This window comes from Astatotilapia calliptera, chromosome 7 (genome assembly GCF_900246225.1).
Source record: "Astatotilapia calliptera chromosome 7, fAstCal1.2, whole genome shotgun sequence".
Taxonomy (NCBI): Eukaryota; Metazoa; Chordata; class Actinopteri; order Cichliformes; family Cichlidae; genus Astatotilapia; species Astatotilapia calliptera.
In genome coordinates this window covers 45434765-45457328 of record NC_039308.1, presented here as the reverse complement: position 1 = coordinate 45457328, position 22564 = coordinate 45434765, and the positions used below count along the sequence as shown (strand labels likewise).

General features: G+C 39.8%; 1 protein-coding gene across 4 annotated transcripts in view; it reads right to left on the bottom strand.

Moving 5' to 3' along the window:
• The window catches only part of insc (INSC spindle orientation adaptor protein), a 62034-nt gene that overhangs the window by 13399 nt on the left and 26071 nt on the right, over nt 1-22564 (bottom strand). For all 4 annotated transcript variants that reach the window (XM_026175086.1, XM_026175087.1, XM_026175090.1 and 1 more), the window contains 5 exons: nt 15551-15917; nt 15256-15308; nt 15040-15163; nt 13697-13810; nt 1407-1532 (listed from right to left, as the gene is read on the bottom strand). In XM_026175086.1, coding sequence (XP_026030871.1) covers nt 1407-1532; nt 13697-13810; nt 15040-15163; nt 15256-15308; nt 15551-15917 — 784 coding nt within the window. The remainder of the gene's footprint in view (nt 1-1406; nt 1533-13696; nt 13811-15039; nt 15164-15255; nt 15309-15550; nt 15918-22564) is intronic.

Sequence of the window (22564 nt, the reverse complement as noted above, 5' to 3'; positions counted from 1 at the left end):
CACCGATGCCAATGACATAATTACCCAGCTACATTTCTGAAAGAATGCAAAAGCATTGACATATATTTTTCCTTTCTACAATAGCGCAAATTCAAGGGAAGAGATAGATTTTGGTAGCCCGACTGGAAAAATCGCTAGCCCCGGGACGTCGGGCTAGCGATATTGCAAGCCCTGTATCTGATTGAGGAATCACTCATCTTTGGAAAAAGAGAGTTTATTACAGAGAAATGTCTCTTTCCAAAATAAAAGCTATACTATCCGCTTCTTCTGGGCTATATTCTCAGCAGCATATTAAACATATAAGGAGAATCATGTGCTAACAGCTGTCTAAATGACTCGGCTAAAGTTAGTAGCATGCTTGCTTGTTTTTTTTCTGCTTCCACTTGTCTTTGCACTAGGATGATGTCGGCGTAAATGTGCAGTCATATTCGTTGTGTTCCCACTAGTGCTTTCAGGTTAATCTCGTTGAAATGACCTTAACGCCACAACACGGCAAATCTCCGTTAACGAGCTACCGCCGATCGCTCCGTGCATGGGGCTAGACGGCCAACACGTTAACGAGCTAACTGCGCTAACACACTAGCTCCCACCCATGTAATTGAGCATTGCATGGCACATCCAACATACTGTTTTACTTTAGTGCATGACTCGCTTACCTTCAGGGTCATACGTCACATGAAAACCAAAATAATTCCAAACGCCAGACCTGAATGAGGGTGCGGGAGGTCCATGTTGTAAGGAGAGCTTAACTTCTGTCTCGCTAGCTTGCCCGGCGCTCTCTGCGTTCAACTACTCCGCCTAGGCTGCACTGTCGAGCCTAGGCGGAGTAGTCGAACGCAGATTCACTGAGCGCTCAACACAGACAGCATCGTCAGAAGGAAAGTTGATAAAATAAATTAAAAATTTTGTATTGTTCGATACATATGCGTACCGAACCGAAAGCACTGTATCGAACGGTTCAATATCGATACGAATATCGTTGCACCCCTAATATATATATATATATATATACATACACATATAACCTTGCAGTCATATCTTACTGCTGACTTACAACTTCAGCCAAACATCATCTGGCTGGACTGGAGCTACTCACGGTTTTTACTGGATTTATTTTATTGACTTACTTTTACTCCAGACTGATGTAATCTCTCACTCCCCTTATATCTTAAATACGTGCGTGTACCCATTTTTGTTTATTACTTGAAAGTCTGGAAATAGTGCCTCATGCATGTGAGGTACATGTGCTATTCTTCCCCACTTTATTTGATTTGTTCATTCTAACCACAAACTAATGACAAATTTCCTTTGGGGCCACCTTTACTTATTCACAGTTTATCTGTAAATCGCTGCACACCCTTATACACATACATGTGTACCTGAGTGTGTAAGGCGGAGAATTTTACCTTTTCCAGTTGGTTAATGCCTTCCTCCACACAGCAGATGGAGGCCACTGTTCTTAAAGCGTGTGCGTAGAGATCTCTGAAGCGGTCCTGTCTGCAGATCTTAAACAGGGCTACCACAGCTCCTTCCTGTAGGAAAAGAAAACGTGTTATTTTAATATTTAAGTCTAAGGAGAAAAGTGCACGCTTGTATGTGCACTCATGTTATTCAGTGCCACATTCAGGTCCCACAATAGCATCATCTGTTCGGTGAGTCTTGATCAGGGGAACAAGCTAAAGCTACTAAGTCACTGTAAAAAAGAACTTTAAAAATGTAATACATTTACGAAACCAATGTTTCACAAATGCTTTGTGAAAGTTGCAAAACAAGAATATATAAACAATAAAAACTGTTTATCTAGACTCATGTGAGACTGGATGATCATTATGATTATTAATCATTATCATCCATCCATCCATTCTCTTCCGCTTGGGGGGGCTGAAGCCTATCCCAGCTGTCTCAGGGCGAAAGGCAGGGTAGACCATGGACAGGTTGGCAGTCTGACACAGGGCTTAATCATTATCACTTGGTTTATTTCTGCTAAGTGTAAATGCAGAAGCTGTTCACATGACGGCTGGTATAAACTTTATATTTCAACAAGACAATCCTAATTCAGTTGATTCAAAACAAGGACCTTCTTGCCGTGAGGCAACAGTCCTTTTTTTGCTTAAAGTCTATCCTGAGTTTCTAAATTTGTCAGTGGGACACTTTACTATTTTTCAAAGCATTAGTGAATGTGGGACAAAAATTGGTAAAACATTCAGAGTCCAACTTGCAACTTTCACAGGCCTGACATTAGATTGCTCAACGCCAAATTATTCAGGATGCATCATTGTCAGCTCTTGCCTTGAAGCGCACATTACTGTGCAAAACAATGGATCCAATTACTTCTTGCTAGACTGTGTTATGAGAGCCAACTATCCCTACACATTTAAGCCAATAGCAGCATACTGGTTTTAAAGAGTCCAAGAGACCCGGAATGACCGATAGACTTGGCCAGCTTCATTCAGTGAGCCTGCCAACCACAGAACCTATCAAATAGCTCACACAATCTATCATGTCAGGTTAAAACAGCCAAAATATATATATTTCATGAATAGAAAACACTGAGAAGGGGGAAAAAAGATGATTTGCTAGCCATAATAACTGTGCATTTTCTGTTGCGTATGCTTGGTGTAAACAAACAAAAACAGATCCTCCTGTATTGGCTGCATGTCCACTTTAAAGCACCCCTTTGACAAAAAACACTTGCAGGTATTGAATTCTATTCACTGTGCAGATAGCTAGAATTACCTGGAGGAAGATGAAGCCTGTAACTACCACCATTATCCTAATAAGGCAATTATACTGGGCTGGCATGTCTCATATGCTGCTAAGGCCATGCTGCCAGGGCTTGGAGTGGTTAATCATCCTGCCCTCCAGCCTGACCGCTACTTCCCCGCTTGCTGCCTACGCTGTATCGGACCACCATACCTGGAAGAACTACCAACACTGATGGACAGTTTTCAGTAAACCCTCTAAAACACTGAGAGGCTTACATGCTGATTCCAAATGCCTGGGTGGCGCTGGAGAGCCTGTTGATCCTGTTACTTCACTCTGATGCAAATCTCACTTAAAGTTGATGTTCAAAACGAGTCTGTGGCACCGAGCATTAGTTCTTTGGTTTAAATTATTTAAAGCTAGCTTTATTATTATTTTTTAAAATATTTAGTGTCCAGAAGTATTTAACCAACCGAATTATGTCTTCAGTGACATTTTGTATTTATACACATATTTCACTCAAGGCCATTGCAGTCAAAAAATATGATTTAATCTGCAGTCATTTATATTTGGCAGTATGGTCCAGGAACTTCCTGCATTTCTATTTGCACACAAAGCCTTAGGATGGAAGAGCAATATCAAGACTCGCAGTGCCACAGCCAGCATCAGAAATACATTTTATTAAGTATTAAGGGTTTTTTACACATTATCATGTACAATATAAAGCACCTTGAGGTGACTGTTGTGTGTTGGATTTGCTGCTATATTAATAAAACTGAACTCAGTTGAAGTCAGATGCAGCTTGGAAAGGAGGAGCTGGGGTGCAGGTGGGTTGCAAAACGACTTACAGAGACAGTAGCAACTGTAGTTAAACTAAATCGATATCGTGCCCTTTATGACATTTTCCCATAGGATGTGTGCCATTGGCTGACACCAAGATCAGCTGTTATAAATGCACCGTTTGTTTAAGCTTCAGATACATTTAAACTGTATCTCCTGCATCCATCCATTCGCTTCCGCTTATCCTTTTCAGGGTTGCGGGGGGCACCGGAGCCTATCCCAGCTCTCATGGGGCGAGAGGCGGGGTACACCCTGGACAGGTCGCCAGTCTGTCGCAGGGCTAACACACAGGGACAGACAACCATTCGCACTCACATTCACTTGCACATTCACACCTAGGCTACGTTCACACTGCAGGTCTTAATGCTCAATTCCGATTTTTTGATCAAATCCGATTTTTTTGTCTCCTCGTTCACACTACAAATAAAATGCGACAGCAAACACGCTCTAGTGTGAACGCTCAAAGCGGCCCGCATGCGCAAAAGAAGATGTCACACACAACGCGCTCTGTTTAGACCAAGAACAAACAGTATTGTTTGACTGATGGCCGTTAATATAAAGACTTCGGACTTTACGTTTCCCAATTTTTGCTTTAAGTTATTTTGTTATTTACATAATAATGTAGATGACCTAATAATGATCCTTATTGCTGTTTAAGAGAGGAGCGGTGCTTCAAAGGATAGCTGCAGATTTCTGTCAGAATCTGCAGATTATACAGTACAAATAAAATGTTTACGTTGTCTTCCCAACAGTTTCACTGACATCTACACTGGATGGCTAGGAAGCGTTCGCGATGTCTTCTCGGGCGCTGATAATTGGCTTCAGTCTTGTGTCGGTGACGTAAAAGGCGGATTTAATGCGACTTGACCGTTCAAACAGCAGTCGCTTTCTAAAACATCGGATATGTATCGGATTCAGTACCACATACGAAAGTGACCCAGATCGGATTTGAAAATATCGGATTTGCGCCGTTCACACTGTCATAGCATGATCGGATATGGGTCGCATAGGGTCAAAAAAATCGGATTTGATGCGCTTTCGCCTGCAGTGTGAACGTAGCCCTAGTGGCAATTTGGATTATCCAATTAACCTATCCCCACAAGCTGCATGTCTTTGGACGGTGGGAGGAAGCCGGAGTACCCGGAGAGAACCCACGCAAACACGGGGAGAAGATGCAAACTCCACACAGAAAGGATGGTGGAATTGAACTCAGGACCTTCTTGCTGTGCGGCAACAGTGCTAACCACCTTGCCACCGTGCTGCCACCATCCTGCATAATCTTCCCAAAATATAATCTACCTTAAATTAACTGAATGTAATATGTGTATTGTTGGCAGCAGGTTTAATAAAACTGAAAACTATATTGCTTCAGTTTTTTAATACTAGCACCTACTAACAAAAAGACACAAAACTGTAGGCCTTAGTCTTGTTTCAAGCAAAGTACCATAACTGGATGAAGATTCATAGATCTTCTGTGATCTTTCTTAATATACTGTAAAAAAAAAAAAAAAAAAGTAAATAAATAGAAATGGCTCAGAGGAACAGACTACAGAGATTTGTTCAGACAATCGTCACTCTCTGGTGGAAGCACCTTTCTATTATTTCATCCCCACAGACTTTTCTTTTACAGATTATTAGACTTGTTGGCTTGTTTCTTTTCTCTGACAAACAACTTGCACTTGTTGCTTCCACTGACTTCATCCCCATCTCTTAAATTAAGCCCACAGAACACATTTGTTCTCACACTCACGCATTTTGGTTCTTGTTGCAATAACATCAAGTGAAACTTGACTACTCACTGGAAAATGCTTCTTTATCTGCGTGTTTGCATGTATAACCCTACACGGTGTATAATCTGTTTCCATCTTATAACTTCCTGAGTCGTGCTCTCTGGGCTTGTTTCGCTTGTAAACACCAAACATGCAACTACAGGCAGTTTTCAGCAGGGTTTGTAAAAAAAGAAAGAAAGAAAGAAAGAAAGAAAGAAAGAAAGAAAGACTTTGTGCTTTAAGGGATGAGAAAGATGAAAATGAAGGGAGACTGGCAGGTATCTTTCATCTGATCCTAAAAGGGACGTCAAATTAGAGAGCTTCATGGGATTTACAGTATTTCTAAGCCCCCTTTCTACCCACAGAGCTTTGATGACACACTGGCTCTCACCAGGCCTGAGTTATTGCCATTTCATGCTCTACACGCCTTGCAGTTTACAGCTATCAGAGCAAGGACACACATATGACAAGTCTGCCAACATGGACAAATTTAGATTGAGATCTATCATGACAGTAGGCAAACACTGAGGATGCAAATTCGCGTGCACATCATGACACAGTCACTCTCCAGCGTTCCAGCTGCTATTTGATTTATGGTGTGGCACATGGCTCAGTATTAAAGCTGACATGAAACACCACATTTATAATGGCTAACTTACAAACCTCCAGGTTCATTATGACATTTATAAAGAGAAACTTCACAATTATAATTTACAACTGAGGAATGCAAGGAGGTCCTACTTCTCTGACATCATCACTAAAAACAGCCATAATGCTCGGGTCTTATTTTCTACAGTTGACAGGCTAACAAACCCTCCTGTGTCAGTGGCAGCTGAACTTCATTCGACCATGGCCTGCAATGACTTTGCCAAATTCTTCACTGAAAAAATCCAAAAAATTAGACAAGCAATTGGTACATCAACAGCAGATCCAGGATATGTACTGTGTCCACCAAAAAACTGTTTAAACACCATGAAACAGTTTCAACCTATTAACAGCAAAGACCTGGAGGACATCTTAGGTCAACTGAACTCCTCCTTCTGCTGTTTAGATGTCCTGCCAACAAGTTTTTTCAAAAAGGTCTCAAAGACTTTAGAGTCAGACCTGTTACAGATCGTCAGCTTTTCTTTATTATCAGGTGTGTTTCCAGAATCACTAAAAACTGCTGTAATCAAACCTATACTGAAAAAGGACAATCTTGACAAGACACAAATGAACAACTACAGGCCGATCTCAAATCTCCCGTTTTTAAGTAAGATCATTGAAAAAGCAGTTTCTCAACAGCTCAGTTACTTCTTAAAACAGAATAATTGCTACGATGCCTTCCAGTCAGGTTTTAGACAGAACCACAGCACTGAAACCGCTCTGACCAAAGTGTTTAATGACATATGTCTGAATACAGACAGTGGAAAAATGTCAGTCCTAGTTTTACTGGATCTCAGTGCAGCATTTGATACAGTTGACCACAACATATTACTCAAACGACTGGAGAACTGGACAGGTCTTTCAGGAACTGTACTAAACTGGTTCAAAACATACGTAGAAAACAGGAAATACTTTGTATCAATAGGTAACTTCACATCTGAGCAGACAAGTATCACATGTGGAGTTCCCCAAGGTTCCATCTTGGGACCCCTTCTGTTTAACATCTACATGCTCCCACTGGCACAGATTATAAACAACAACAAAATAAACTATCACAGCTATGCAGATGACACACAAATATATATCACAATGTCACCAGGAGACCGAGGCCCTGTACAGGCTCTTGGTAAATGCATTGAGGAAATCAATGACTGGTTGTGCCACAATTTTCTCCAGCTAAACAAAAACAAAACTGAGGTAATAGTCTTTGGCGCCAAAGAAAAACGATTACAGGTCACCAGAGAACTTCAATCTATACATCTAAAAACCACAAACCAGGCGAGAAATTTGGGTGTAGTGATGGATGCAGACCTAAACTTAGAAAAACACATTAAGACAATAACAAAGTCAGCTTACTATCACCTCAAGAATATATCAAGGATAAAAGATCTGATGTCTCAACAGGACCTGGAAAAACTAGTCCATGCATTCATCTTTAGTAGGCTTGATTACTGTAACAGCATCTTTACAGGTCTACCTAAAAAATCAGTCAGACAACTACAGCTCATTCAGAACTCTGCTGCTCGAGTCCTCACTAAGACCAAAAAAGTGGACCACATCAGTCCAGCTCTGAGGTCCTTACACTGGCTGCCTGTCCGTCAGAGGATAGACTTTAAAGTTCTGATGCTGGCCTATAAAGCTCTGAATGGTTTAGGACCAAAATACATCAATGACCTCCTGACCCAGTATGAACCATCCAGATCCCTCAGGTCATCTGGATCCGGTCTTTTATCAGTTCCCAGAGTCAGAACCAGACACGGAGAAGCTGCATTCAGCTTTTATGCTCCTTATATCTGGAACAAACTCCCAGAAAGCCTCAGATCAGCTGAAACACTCAGTTTATTTAAATCCAGGTTGAAGACTCACCTGTTCTCAGCTGCATTTGAATAAAGCACCAAATCCACACTTTAAGCTTAAATTTCAAAACTTACATTTAACTACTGATTTTATCTACTGTTCTGATTTTATCTGTTTTGATTTTATATACTGTTGTTTGTTTGTTTGTTTGTTTGTTAATTAGTTAGTTAGTTTATTTGCTTGTTTTATTCAATTTTAAATCATGCTTTTTATTTGTTCTTGTTTCTAATGTCTCTGTAAAGCACTTTGAATCACCTTGTTGTTGAATTGTGCTATACAAATAAACTTGCCTTGCCTTGCCTTACACCATGGAGTCTAATACAGCGCACCTGACTCAAACAGGTTCTCCTCCATACAGTCCTCATTTGTAAAGTGCTCTAGAAACCCAAACATTACAGCAAACAGGTGGATTTTCCAGTTTGAGTGCAGCTAGTAAAGAATGAAAAACGTGTTGCTTTAAAGACAGAAAGTAAAAGTGGACGGTATATCCTCTTCTTTTTTTTTTAACATAAAAGCCATTGTTGTAGCCACAAGCAGTACAAAACTGACCTCTTTAGGCTTCTTTTCAGTTTTAATTGCCTTGTTTTCCACTGAGTTATCGGTCCTATCAGTTAGCTAACATAAACTAATGTGAGTCCATCCGGTCTTTAAGTCTGACGTCATTAGCCGTTTCAGGGTCCAACTCTGCTTCGGGTCCCAAAGTCAAACAAATACTGCGGCATCACTGAGAGTTACAAACTGATTCAATTTTTTCATCTTTAATAAAATGACAATTGACAATTGTGATCCATGAAAACAGAATTTATTAAATTTAACAGAGTTAGAAGTTAGCAGGAAGTTAGCTCACTAGTTTCCACCTAAGCATGATATACCATGTTCTGACTGAGAGATTTCTGAAAAAATTAAAACGTACAGCTCTGCTATCACTTCCAACATAAATGAAGACAGAAAACTAAACAGCAGTGACGTTTGTAGGGTTACTGAAGTTGGACTAGCTGGTATATAATGATGTGCTATGTGATGGCTAGCAAGACAGCTATGTTAGCATAACGTAAACACATTGAAGCTGGAGGATGAATGCTAACTTTTTCCACTCAATAAAAGTTAATATCATTGCATGGCAGGATGGTGTAAACGGACCAAGTTAGGAGAACAACTGAGATAATCTATCCACAATATAAGGTTAGTCATTAATATACTGCTGCATGGGCTGGGCTGTACAGGGAGTGCAGAATTATTAGGCAAATGAGTATTTTGTCCACATCATCCTCTTCATGCATGTTGTCTTACTCCAAGCTGTATCGAAAGCCTACTACCAATTAAGCATATTAGGTGATGTGCATCTCTGTAATGAGAAGGGGTGTGGTCTAATGACATCAACACCCTATATCAGGTGTGCATAATTATTAGGCAACTTCCTTTCCTTTGGCAAAATGGGTCAAAAGAAGGACTTGACAGGCTCAGAAAAGTCAAAAATAGTGAGATATCTTGCAGAGGGATGCAGCAGTCTCAAAATTGCAAAGCTTCTGAAGCGTGATCATTGAACAATCAAGAGTTTCATTCAAAATAGTCAACAGGGTCGCAAGAAGCGTGTGGAAAAACCAAGGCGCAAAATAACTGCCCATGAACTGAGAAAAGTCAAGCGTGCAGCTGCCAAGATGCCACTTGCCACCAGTTTGGCCATATTTCAGAGCTGCAACATCACTGGAGTGCCCAAAAGCACAAGGTGTGCAATACTCAGAGACATGGCCAAGGTAAGAAAGGCTGAAAGACGACCGCCACTGAACAAGACACACAAGCTGAAACGTCAAGACTGGGCCAAGAAATATCTCAAGACTGGTTTTTCTAAGGTTTTATGGACTGATGAAATGAGAGTGAGTCTTGATGGGCCAGATGGATGGGCCCGTGGCTGGATTGGTAAAGGGCAGAGAGCTCCAGTCCGACTCAGACGCCAGCAAGGTGGAGGTGGAGTAGTGGTTTGGGCTGGTATCATCAAAGATGAGCTTGTGGGGCCTTTTTGGGTTGAGGATGGAGTCAAGCTCAACTCCCAGTCCTACTGCCAGTTTCTGGAAGACACCTTCTTCAAGCAGTGGTACAGGAAGAAGTCTGCATCCTTCAAGAAAAACATGATTTTCATGCAGGACAATGCTCCATCACACGCGTCCAAGTACTCCACAGCCTGGCTGGCAAGAAAGGGTATAAAAGAAGAAAAACTAATGACATGGCCACCTCGTTCACCTGATCTGAACCCCATTGAGAACCTGTGGTCCATCATCAAATGTGAGATTTACAAGGAGAGAAAACAGTACACCTCTCTGAACAGTGTCTGGGAGGCTGTGGTTGCTGCTGCACGCAATGTTGATGGTGAACAGATCAAAACACTGACAGAATCCATGGATGGCAGGCTTTTGAGTGTCCTTGCAAAGAAAGGTGGCTATATTGGTCGCTGATTTGTTTTTGTTTTGTTTTTGAATGTCAGAAATGTATATTTGTGAATGTGGAGATGTTATATTGGTTTCACTGGTAAAAATAAATAATTGAAATGGGTATATATTTGTTTTTTGTTAAGTTGCCTAATAATTATGCACAGTAATAGTCACCTGCACACACAGATATCCCCCTAAAATAGCTAAAACTAAAAACAAACTAAAAACTACTTCCAAAAACATTCAGCTTTGATATTAATGAGTTTTTTGGGTTCATTGAGAACATGGTTGTTGTTCAATAATAAAATTATTCCTCAAAAATACAACTTGCCTAATAATTCTGCACTCCCTGTAGTTACATCAGAAGGTTTTAAAAACTGAGCTTTAAAATGAATAGTGGTAATAAAAACCGAGCGAGGCCAACAATTATCACTGCCTTTTTTAGGGGCTTGTTCAGATTAAATAGAACAAGATACAAAGCATTAAAACGTGTTAAAAACACAAGAACCTTATTAAACGCAGAGTAGTTTGGACCTGGAAGCAGGGTTCATATGTCATCACTTAAAGACCAGTGGCAAACCAACCAAACAACCTAGTGATGTCACGTTCTATACTTGCACAAGATGGTGCTTTAAATGCTCTAAAAACGTTAACTTTAAACACTTCTTGAATCCAGCTTTGCAGACACTGCTAAATCCGTGACAACTGCTCTTTCTGCCTGGCTGCTGAATTTTGCTACTGTATTGGTTGATGTGTTTTATTCCTAAGACATGCAGAAAATATAAATATAAAAAATGTAAATGACTATAAAAAGGTAGGTATGTATAATTATGGTTCATCTCTAAAACACCAAAGAAAATAAAATAGTTTGAATTTGATGGATTAAAGAATAAATAATGCTTTTAGATGAATATGGTGGGCATTTATTTTGTTTGTTTTGTCATTTTGAGTGGGTCATGAGCTAAAGGCAGGCATGAATAGTGTTCAGCGATAATTTGTATGATTTGTTCTGATCTGTTTGGTATGACAGATGTGTGCAGTCAACCGTCCCAAATCAGCCTTGATGGCGTGAATACTCAGGGTCTGATAAGCTGTCAATTACTGAGAAGTGCTTTGGAAAAACATCACCTACAAGGGTTTGAAATCACAAGAGAGAAAAAAAATACTTAATATGTTTTGAAATAATGGCTTATTAAAATCAGGGCATGAGAGTTGATAGACTTGACAATAATTTGTTGACACATATTTTTTAATATTTTCAATTTAAATCATTTGTGCAGCGCTTTTTAAAAAATCCTCCTCAGGTGTAGGTTCAATAAAATATCTGCAAGTTGAGGAAACGCACAGTTTTAATACATGTGATTTACTTACTGTACTGAACACTGTACATTTTATTTACAGCTTCTATAATCAACTTAAAATATTACAATTGATCAAATGACTTTCTGTGTGTCAAAGGAGTAACTCATAGTGAAAAACCCACAGTGATTTACTGGTTGGCTGTGCTGACCCTGTAGGTTCAGCACTTTACCTACTGGTACTTATAAAGTGGTTTTTTTTTTACTGTAACTGCACTCAAAGCACTTTTGACTACAAATGACATTCGCCCAGTCACACGTTCATGCAGGCGCTTTTTCTGTACCTAAGTGCTTTGTCTAATATTTGCACACACACTCACGCTCCGATGGACACATCAGAGGCAACTCGGGTTCATTGTCTTGCCCAAGGATACTTCAACATGCAGACTGGATCCACCAACCTTCTGATTATTAGATGGCCTGCTCTAAGTCCTGAGCCACAACTGCTCCCACTGTGTAGTCAAGTCATTTGTGTAATCATGGGTTGGGTCACAGGACCTGCATTAAAGGCTAGACTCCACCCCTGCACCACATGGATTACATCAGATTTTACAAACCGATTATTTACTTTATATTATGTGTGATGTGATGATTCCACGACAAATCTTAGAGTACGACACTTGACATAACAACAACAACCATCAACAACCAATAACTAAGCAAAAGCAGCAAATCTTTACTCCTGTTGTCATGCAAATTACAAGTTATCATTATCACACTATTTCCTCTTTTAAGGTACCTCACTGGCTCAAGCTGTATGATAGCTACAATGATTTTTAACATCATGGGAGTCCACCCATCTGATTTTTTAACCTTTTTATCTTTTTATCTAACACTAAAATCAGCCCATCAACAAAGACACTGGCATAGAGATGGAGAGGGTGGAAATGTCAGGTCCCCACCCAGACATTTAAATGGCTAATTGCTGTTCTTCAGTGCACGAGTGAAGTCAGCAGCAGTGGAAAATTTGTAATGAGCAAAATGTTCAAATATGAGCTGATGTTATGCATCAAAGGGGTGTGTGAGAAAGTGTAATAGACATATAGCTGAAAGCAAATTATTTGCTATGGTGGGTTTCAGGATTCCTCTGAGATGGTTCGTCCAGCTCTGCTACACACCAAGTTAAGAACATAGACTGTATTTTAAGGATGGATGTAGGCACTGTGACATTATCCTTTGGTTTGTAAAGCCCAGTTTTGAAGCCTTGAGATTGGTGTTTGGAGGGGAGTGGAGTGCTAAGTTATTATCTAATGATCACAAAGCTTAATTAGCAAATTGCATAAATAGACTACATGCAATCAAATATGTGCCATACTGCAAAAATGACATACTGAAAAAATAATACTGGGTCCTGGAGCACTGAAACAGGAGCAAAGACTTCCTTGACAGGCTGTTGGTATAATTAAGCAGTATGCCACATATTCAGATAATTTATGTGGAGGTGAAGTGAAGATGACCTGTAACCTGTCACTTAAGGCGACCTCATCTTTAAACTAGATATAAATGGTTGAAAATGTACCCTTGTATGATTGCTATGAAGCCTTTGTTAGCTTTTAAGAGTACCACACTGTAAACATTAATTTGTTTCTGCAAAGCTCAACGATATCCATGGGGACTGACTTGCTTTGCAGAAACAGCCTCATTTTTACATGGCTTTACTTTCTTAGCCCTGGAGCTTGGTTAAAAAAGCGAGAGTGGATTAAAAGGTAAAGACACCTGAGCAACCTGAATGTGTAATCAATACTTACGACTAATGAGAGCTGACAGTATTGATCTGACAATTTGGCTGCAAAGAGCGTGTATGTGTGTGTATGAGTGGGCCAGGAAGTGTCTTATCAAAAGCATCCTGAAAGCGGTCAGCTAACTAATGGCCAATACAGACTTGCTGTCCAGTCTGTCGTTTCTTATCTCACAGTGAAATAGCTTTATAGAGGCATGTATAATAAGATAGCTGGCAATCCCAGGTCTGCTGGTTAGAATGACAAACATCGGTATAGGTGGACTTTCCACAGGAGTGAATAAAATGAAGCAAGGTCCCAGTTGCTCTCTAAATGTAGTAAGAAGGATAGCATAGAGTCTATTTTTATGTCCCGAGTACCTTGGCAATGATGCTGCAGAGCTGAGGTCCATCCTGGGTTAGGGACAGCAGGTTGCTAATGGCACTACCAATGGTATGAAGGCTGTCCGATGATTCAATCTGCTTGATCAGAACCTGCAAGGAAATTGACATCTTTATCATTTTATTCACAACTCAACACATTTCAAATCATCACTTTTAACGACATGATGCATAAATCTGTTTCTAGTGGCTCATTAATACTGTTATGGTGTCAGCTGTGTCATCTTATTTCGATACAACCACTGGATAGCACAAACATGACAGGCATTTCTAAGTCTATTTCTATAAGTGTGCAACAATCAAGGGACAATTTCTCTCCTTCTTATCTGACCCAAACATGGAGTGTAACTATATATATACATATATATGTGTGTGTGTGTGTGCTTGGATCCAAAATATTACTATACACAGTATCTGTTTTAACGGCATCACAGTCAGTGTTGCTTAAAGTGGGACAGAGAACAATAGACTGCATTTATAGGATTGACTGATTGGTTGATTGACATAATATTACTGGCAACTTTTCGTGTTGCCCCTAACTCTCTGTCTAGAAAAAAAAAAGAACTAAGAGTAGCCAGCAGTATCTGCAGGACTGTACACCATGATTAAAGGCACTTGTTGCAATTACCCGCCACAAAATTTAAATGATAGCCTTCACCACCAGGTGGAAGCATTTTACCAGTAGGTAGGTATGTGTAGGTACTTTAATTACAATTTCTTTCCATTTATATTTTAAATTGTCTGAAATGAGCCTGTTAGTTCTCATTGATTCTTTTAGTTATACAAAAATTATTTATCTACATGACACTGTAACGATGATCTATTAATCGGGAGGCTATTTAGGGTTTTGTTTTGCTTTGGTTCTTTTCCTCTCAGCCTACTCTTAGGTGGAGATGGGCAGGTTCTGCTGTGGGACTCCACACTTCAGCGAACACACCTTTTAGGATTCACTCATTTCCATCCAGTACTTAAGGACCAGCTGAAGCTCACATTCTTCTCCAGATTGTTGTTGAAAGTAGCCGTGGTGATCAGGCTCCTCGTGCTAACTGTAAGTCACAAACTATGTATGGTCCTTATGGAAATCTTGGTCTTCCCCATCGCCAAAACTCTCTTCTTTCTTTTGATCACTCCATAACAACAAACTTTGCTAAATTCAACCCTGAGATTGTTTGGCTCTTACTTCAGAGTTGAATTATTTACACCACTGATTACAACACTATTATAAATTAGGCAAAGCAACACCTCAACCTATAAGGAAAATTATAAACACATGACACTGCAGAGCACACAACGGAATATGCGCAAATACAGAAACTACATACCCGGATCTCATTGGCTAAAGCCATGTCAATCATGTTGCTGAACGAGTCACTGACATCTGTAAGGATCTCATGGATGGCCTCCCTCATGGATTTCAGGAAGAATTCATCGTCAGTGTGAAGGCACCTGTGGGTGCAAATCAAATGTTTGATTTAGAAAAACAAAGTATTTGTTTGGGAGTTTTTTAAATTACTGCATATTAACGTTGTAGATTTTACCTCTCTGTAATATTAGTCAGCTCCATACACTTTTCCAGCAAAGACTTCTCATACTACAACAAAACATGCACATTTAAGTGGTCAGACCTCCACAGTTCTAAACACAAATGGCCTGTCAGTGGGGTATAACTGCAGGTATTTGTAGATAACAGATGAGCAAATAATGTTCAGTAATGTAAGCTCAGCTTATGTCAAACAGCTCCAGTTAAAAAGAAACATTGTTCAGTTTTTTTCATTACTGTAAAATGGGCACATTTTTATGTATGCAAACCTAATTTTCAAAGTCAACCATCACCTTCTGCATCTCCGGCGGTGTGTTTCGAGCTGCACTGTACTCATGTACCAGTGAGCGAACATGGCAGTTTGCCCGTACAGCCGTGCTGTGGACCCTCTGCCAGCGTCCCTTCTCCAGCCGCTGAAACATCTTTCCTAGCTCTGTGCTGACCACCAAAGCTCGGCGAAGGAGCGTCTGCAAGTTGTTTCTAGCCACGTGGTCCCCTGCACTAACCCCAGAGCCCACAATCAGCTCTCCCTGCTGAGAGTCCTCCTCTACCCCGATGGGTTTGGCCTGGAGGACACACATGCACTCTACTTCCGTCATGTGACGGAGGTCTTCCATCCACCGCTGGACCGAGTCAACCTGAAGAGACTGCGCACGGGTACTGTGGGTGAAACAAACAGAATAATAGATTAAAAAATGTAATCTAATGTAAAAGTCTCAGTGTGAACAGGACTTTTTCTTAAACCAGAGGCAAAAGAACTAAGAGCAGGGATGTAGATTTAACACAATTTCAAGGAATCCCCTGTTTTCCCCATGTTTACATGCTGCATGTTCTCATTTATAACTCCAGCTTCGACCAAAAGTGAGTCAGCAATCCTGAAGACAACGGTGTCCCAATTTTTTGATTTTTGTTAGTGATACAACAGCGTTATTCAGCTTGTTGTGTATATCTGGTCCATTGCAAACAAAATGAAGGAAGATGGCACAGACTATTTTTCTATTGCCATCTATTGATTGCGGTATGCGAAGAAAACTTCTTTCCCTCCTTCTTGTTTGCTCAGACTAAATCGACAGCAACTGGCTCTTTGGTTTCTCATTATTAATTAGAATATCGAATACATATTGCTAAACAAACACTGCTACATACATGAAATGAATGTGCACTGGTTACTATGTACTGAGGGCAGTGTCATGTTAGAGAGAACATCATTAATGCTGACTGTCCTGCCTGCTATTCTGTAGCTTAAGCACATTTACATGAAAAAAGTCTGATCATCTTTGCCTCCTCCACAAGAAATAACATGGGTAATCAGTGGAAAATTAAGGAAATTCAAATTGGTTGTTAGGAAGCTTACTTGTCTGTGCCACCCTTGTCATCTCTATATAATTTTCCTGTTGTTTTTTCCTTTTTTCTTTGGAAAAAGTACATGATATATCATTAATCTCTTATGCCAAAACAAACACTGCTAATCCCTCACACAAACATCAATTGTCTTTATCCCATCATGGCCGGTGTATCTGCTCTGATGCAGGCTACTCATTATTGGATAAAAGAGAGGACAGTGTTTGAGTCAAAGATGGAACCTGCTCACTTCAATATTGAGCACCTGGCTTGTGAGTCAGAAAATGATCTAGCTAACAAACACAAACTGTACACCACCACTGGACATGGGTTGGAGTTCTTGCTCCTGTTGGCAAATCTTGCTGCAATAAATATAAGGTGAGCTGATATAAGGTGACAGCTTAAATTTTAGTTAGCTAAAACTGACCTCCAGCAAAGAGTTTTTCTTTTGTGTTTTTGGTAGTACTTGCATGTGTGTATTTCATTCTTTGTGAAACATGACAGATTGAAAACTTTTGAAGAATTCCTTGCTCATAGGGGGTGATTGTTGAGTTTTTCTCTGTATGTATTAGGGTCTACCTTACAATATAAAGCGCCTTTAGGCGACTGTTGTTGTGATTTGGCACTATATCAAAACAAAACAAAAAAACGGAATTGAAATGAATTAATTGGAAATAAATTTTAAAAAAACATGAAAAATAATGATGCTCAAAATTATGTCAAGTATAATAAAATGGGTTTCAACAGAGCAAATAACTTACATATGTAAGTACGTACGTATGTTTAAAAAGAAAAATCTAACCCAAAATTACAAAATTTCTTAAGGAACCAGCGATTGGGAACCATCCATATACCATATAGGTTATACATGTAAACTCCAGTATCATGATAATCAGTCACTGGAGACTACAGTATTCAGTTCTAAAATACCCAAATCAATAATGTGTTGTCAAGGTCAGTTATTCACAGATGATAGCCATCTTCTGTCCTCATTAGTCTAATCCCTCGTTTCCCCTCAGGATTGTGATGGCTTTAAGAAGCAGCTTTACTGAGCAAACACTCTCCCCACTTCAATCTCTCCCAGCAATGACCCTAATGAAGGGAGGCTTAAGGGGGCAATCCAGAGGCCAGCATCCCGCGAGGCAAAGCTCCCCGAAAGAGGATGGGTCGATGGCTACAACAGCCACCTTTGCTTTGAGGGAACACAGAGGAAAGGGTCTGAAGATGAATATTTTCCTCTTGGCTCTTGACTTGACTGCAGTTTGAAATGGCAACTGGCGACACATGTTGGGATATTGCACTGGTATTGAGTATTGGCTGACATCATCTGAATGAAGCACTGTTGTGTTTACATTTAGAACAAAGATTTGTCATTGAACAGCAGCAGCCATCATTATTAAGTGATGTCTTCGAGCTATGCAATGACCTTTATATTTTAGCAATAGCGGGTTACACAAGAATAAATCCTTAGCAAGCCACAAATCTAATTATAGCTAATCTTATATTAAACATGATTGGAGGGCAGATGTGTGCTAGGGAATGGAACAGCAGATTTATATCACATTCATTTAAATTTTGAGTCGGCTACGAAAGACAAAGCATGTATGTTCTGATAAATATACATTCAGTGAGTCATCTGCCAACTGGGGATGGGGAGCATCGCGGCGAAAGATGTAAAATGTGCAGGCTGTAGAGAGAGGCAGCTCAGTGGTTCGAAACTCTGAAGCAGAGATAAATCTCATTCATTGTAAGAGAATGGAGATGTAATTAGCTATAAATTTAAACTGGAATAAGTAACTGCACAGAATAGTAAGCATTAATATGCCGCTTACTCTGCTAAGTGGGGTAAAAAGCTTCAGAGTGATCATCAGATGAGATGAGTTTTAGTTTAACTCTACCTAGGCGATTAAAGATATTAATATCTTTAAAATACTACTGAATCCTGTTTCCTGTTTTTTTCCTGCTTATCTGAAAGCCTCTTAAAAACCACTCTAGTTCTTGAAAGGTCCTTTGTTGGAGATTTGTCACGCAGCGGTGAATAACACAGTGATTCAACCTAAGTGGCAGATTAGTCACAAAGCTAAAGGTTTGATAATTATTAATTCTTTTTTTGGGGTGGGGGAGGTTTATTGGATGACAAAGAAACATAAAAAAAAAGCCTAATGGTAAAATGTGAACATTTGAAACTGTTTCCAGAATCTCCTGGTTTCTATCAGTCCAAAAATGTCATTTTAAAACCATTTGCTCGGTTATATCATAGCATCACACCAGGATGAACCCATCTGGATTTACACAACCAATAAAGCCCCGAAACACTCCCGTCATCATATGTTTAAAAAAAAAAAAGCAGATAATAATAGGTTTGTTTTCCAAAGGAGGGGAAGCGGTGCACTTCAGCTTGCAGGGCATGACAAATATTTACATGTGGGGCCAAAAGAGGGTCAGGCGACAGCAACTCTATTATCCCAGACAGGATGTCTCTGCAGTGATGAAGCATCAGTACTTCTCATCTGCTGGCAGCTGGCTGGCAGAAAACTGAGCAATGGTGGCAACGAAAGAGACAGGAGCTGGTTAAAAGGAGATAGCTGCGTTTTTGTTGCACGATTCTGCTCTTGTCGGTTTTTCATTTTAGTGTTCATTCTGCGTGATGATGAGGTAGGCGGGAGATGGGCTACTGTCCGATGGTGCTAATTCCATTTTTCAACCTATGCATCTTTAAGGATAGAAAAACACGCAGTAGTAAAAAATGGTAAACTTGGAGAATGCATAATCTGTTTTTAAAAAATATAAAGTGTAGATGGTAAAAAAAAAAAAGAGTGGGACAATCTCTGAATGTTAAGATGAGTAGCTGAGCTTCATCAAAAAAAGGGCAAATCCTCTATGGATTTGTGAAGGAGTTCGGGCTGGTGTGCTGAGCTGGTGCGCCACAGTGAACTCACTCTTCCTGTAACACATCAGGTGAGAATTATAACCGGAGCTTTTAGATTATTCCCTCTTAAACTTTTTATGTACTTGAGGCACATGGAGTTCTGCTGCATGAGTCACTGTCAGGCTGCTGCTGTATGTTGAGCCCCTAAACGATCTATCCCTTAGCTCCACTGCAGATTTATGAAACAGAGAAGCTTGTGACCGCAGAGTCAGTTTGCGAGTGTGTGTTCTTGTGCTTTTCTTATTTGAAGAGTTATGTTGGCTTTAGGTTAAGATAAGGGTAAGAGTTGGGCTATGCTCAGTCACAAACAGTCTGTTTGATGTTTTCTCACAGGGAAATCGTCATGGATGTTCCAAACTGCCATGCTCAAAGGCGAATGAAAAGCCAGCCGCCGTGGTACTCGGTTGTTGAAATAAAAAGCGACAGAAACAGAAAGTTAGAGACAAAAAAAAGTATCAAACCCCACATATCCACTTCACATGAAAGTGAGTGTGAATGTCATAGTGTTGGTTTTGAAAAGTGGGGTTGTGTTGAGGCAAGAAGATGCATTATGTATGTACTGTTTTTTAGGAAGGTTTTTTGCATGTTTTTATTTTAAAGGCACTTTTTTTTTTCTCTCCATGCAAACGCGATGCCAGTGATAGAGGCTGCCATCTTTTTCTGATCATCTGCACGATAACTTTATAAAAATAAAACAAAGTAACTGCATATTAGTTTACAGGCTTGCTTGCTAGACATCAAGGATACTTCTCAACAAGTTGAAAATTATATGAATATTTGACCTATATTAGCAGCCTCATAGCCAATTTTCATTGTACATCGACCTAAACTAGAAAAACTGTTTTACAGCAGTGTCACACACCATTAACTATTGATTACAGGCCAGAGCTAATTATAGGAAAAGCTAGGTCTTTATCGTCATGAATAGAGACCTAGCTTCTTCTAGCTTGTCATTCTATTGACACCATGGCATTTGCAAGGAAACCAAACAGGAAGTTGACTGAGGAAGCTAAGAAGACAAAAGAAAAGTGAATAAGCAAGAAGTCAGGTAAGAGCAAATCTTGCACGAGCAAGATTTTTCAAACCAAAGATGGCAGGACACAAGCTGAGTCAATCTTCCTGCTGACAGCAGTTAACACAATACAGTGGGTGTTCACAGTAGGGGGCACCCAGAAGCAAAAATATCAGTTTCATAGTGTTGCTCAAACTATATTAGCCTTTGAAAGTTGAGTTCTGGTGGCAAACTTTTATGCCAAATTCTCATACAAAGGTCAGTGCCTATACAACTTTAGTCAAAGCAGCTGCCAATCACATATGCCATAACATGTCAAAACATTTAAAATACGCTCACTCTGTGTGCTCTACCATCCCAGCAGAAGGAATGTTCTGCTGACAGCTTCGCTTTGCTGAGGTACATCATTACCCACCACAGTGAAAAATGACAAAAGCATCACTTACACGTATGGACTCTCGCCTCATTAGAGGCTGTGAGTCATTTTGTTTGAGGCTAAAAATAGCCATGTCCACATGAAAGCACTTTGTAAACTTTAAACTCTTTGCACCCAGTCTGTGGGTCTTTCACTTGCATCTTGTAGATGGTTACAATAAAAGATAATATAAATGTGCTCCAAATCACAGAGAGTCACAATTCCCACCCTTAATGCTGTATCAGTTCACAGAGAGCTTGCTAGTTAGTGAGAAGCAGACGGGCAGGTGTGAACTCAAGCACGGGAGCACCTGTTGTCACTCAAGTATAGCAGTTATTGTACAGCAGGAGCTAATTTGTTCTTCAGGGCTGGAAGCCTATTAAAAGGCTTGTTCCACATATCGCTAGAGGCTTCAAGTGATTCAGGTACTATGTACAACACTTCACAGATCATGACCGCAGGTTGAGTAATGTCTGCTTCTCTTTGCTTGATGAATGGTCTTCCTACACGTAGAGTAACCCTGCTGTCAGATGCAAAAGGATCCCACACAGATGGTTTGAATTAAAGGGTAGATGTCCTCTGTGGCTCAGGAACATTTAAAGGCAGTGTATTACATCAACATGTCTTAAAATACAGACAAATAAGTCTCCTCTGCTTTTACGGGTAAAATCACAAGACACTGAATGAAGCTATACGAACACACAAACAGACACTGACAACTGATTAGTCAAATGACAAAACTGGCATCTCCATTTCCTTTGATGTGTCATTCATCTTTCGAATACGTAAAAATGCTATGAAAGCCCTGGTTCCAGGCCGTGACTTCTTGTGGTGTCGGAATAAAAATAAAAACAAAGTTCCAATTGCAAGTTGGCAATATCAACTTAACTTTGAGAGTTTGTTTAATTTGTACTGTTGTATTAGAGGGTAACTAATAGTTGCTGTTCATATAGTGACCTAATTAGAAATGTTAGCACTTACCAACAACCACAGTTATAAACTTACCTATACCAGGCTATATTTGCTAGCAGTAACTAGCAAGTTGTTAGCTAGCAGCTAACACAAAGCTCAGTATAAGTTATGATTGTGTTCTTTGAACTTCTATTTAATGTAATAAATGCTCATACAAAAATCTTTACTCACTTTGTATCATCCTCAGAAGCTGCTTTACTTGCCAAAATCAGCTTTTTGTGTCTTAGACTTCTCCAAAAAATCATCTAAAACAAAATAATTTGTACCTGATAACACACAGACTGCTTTCTCTATAAAAAAAAAAACAAAAAAACATGTTATGAATTTACACTCTCATGGTACAAGGAGGAATTTAGGATTAACCAACATCTGGAACTGTCCATTAACTCCAGGCAGTATTCCTGGCATCCTCAGTGTTTCTTGCTTGGAAAATAAACAGCAACATGTGTTGGTTTGTGTCATTATGTCTGTCTGGGATCTGACTGCATTCAATTCAGATTATTTGCTGCATATTCTTCTGATATGGTAGTCATTTAAGACAGTATAAGCAGGAAGGAGGTCTTCACTGTCGTCCAGTGTTTGGGGTGCATGGATATCACAATCTGATGACTGATGTAATGGAACTAAATGGAAATCTT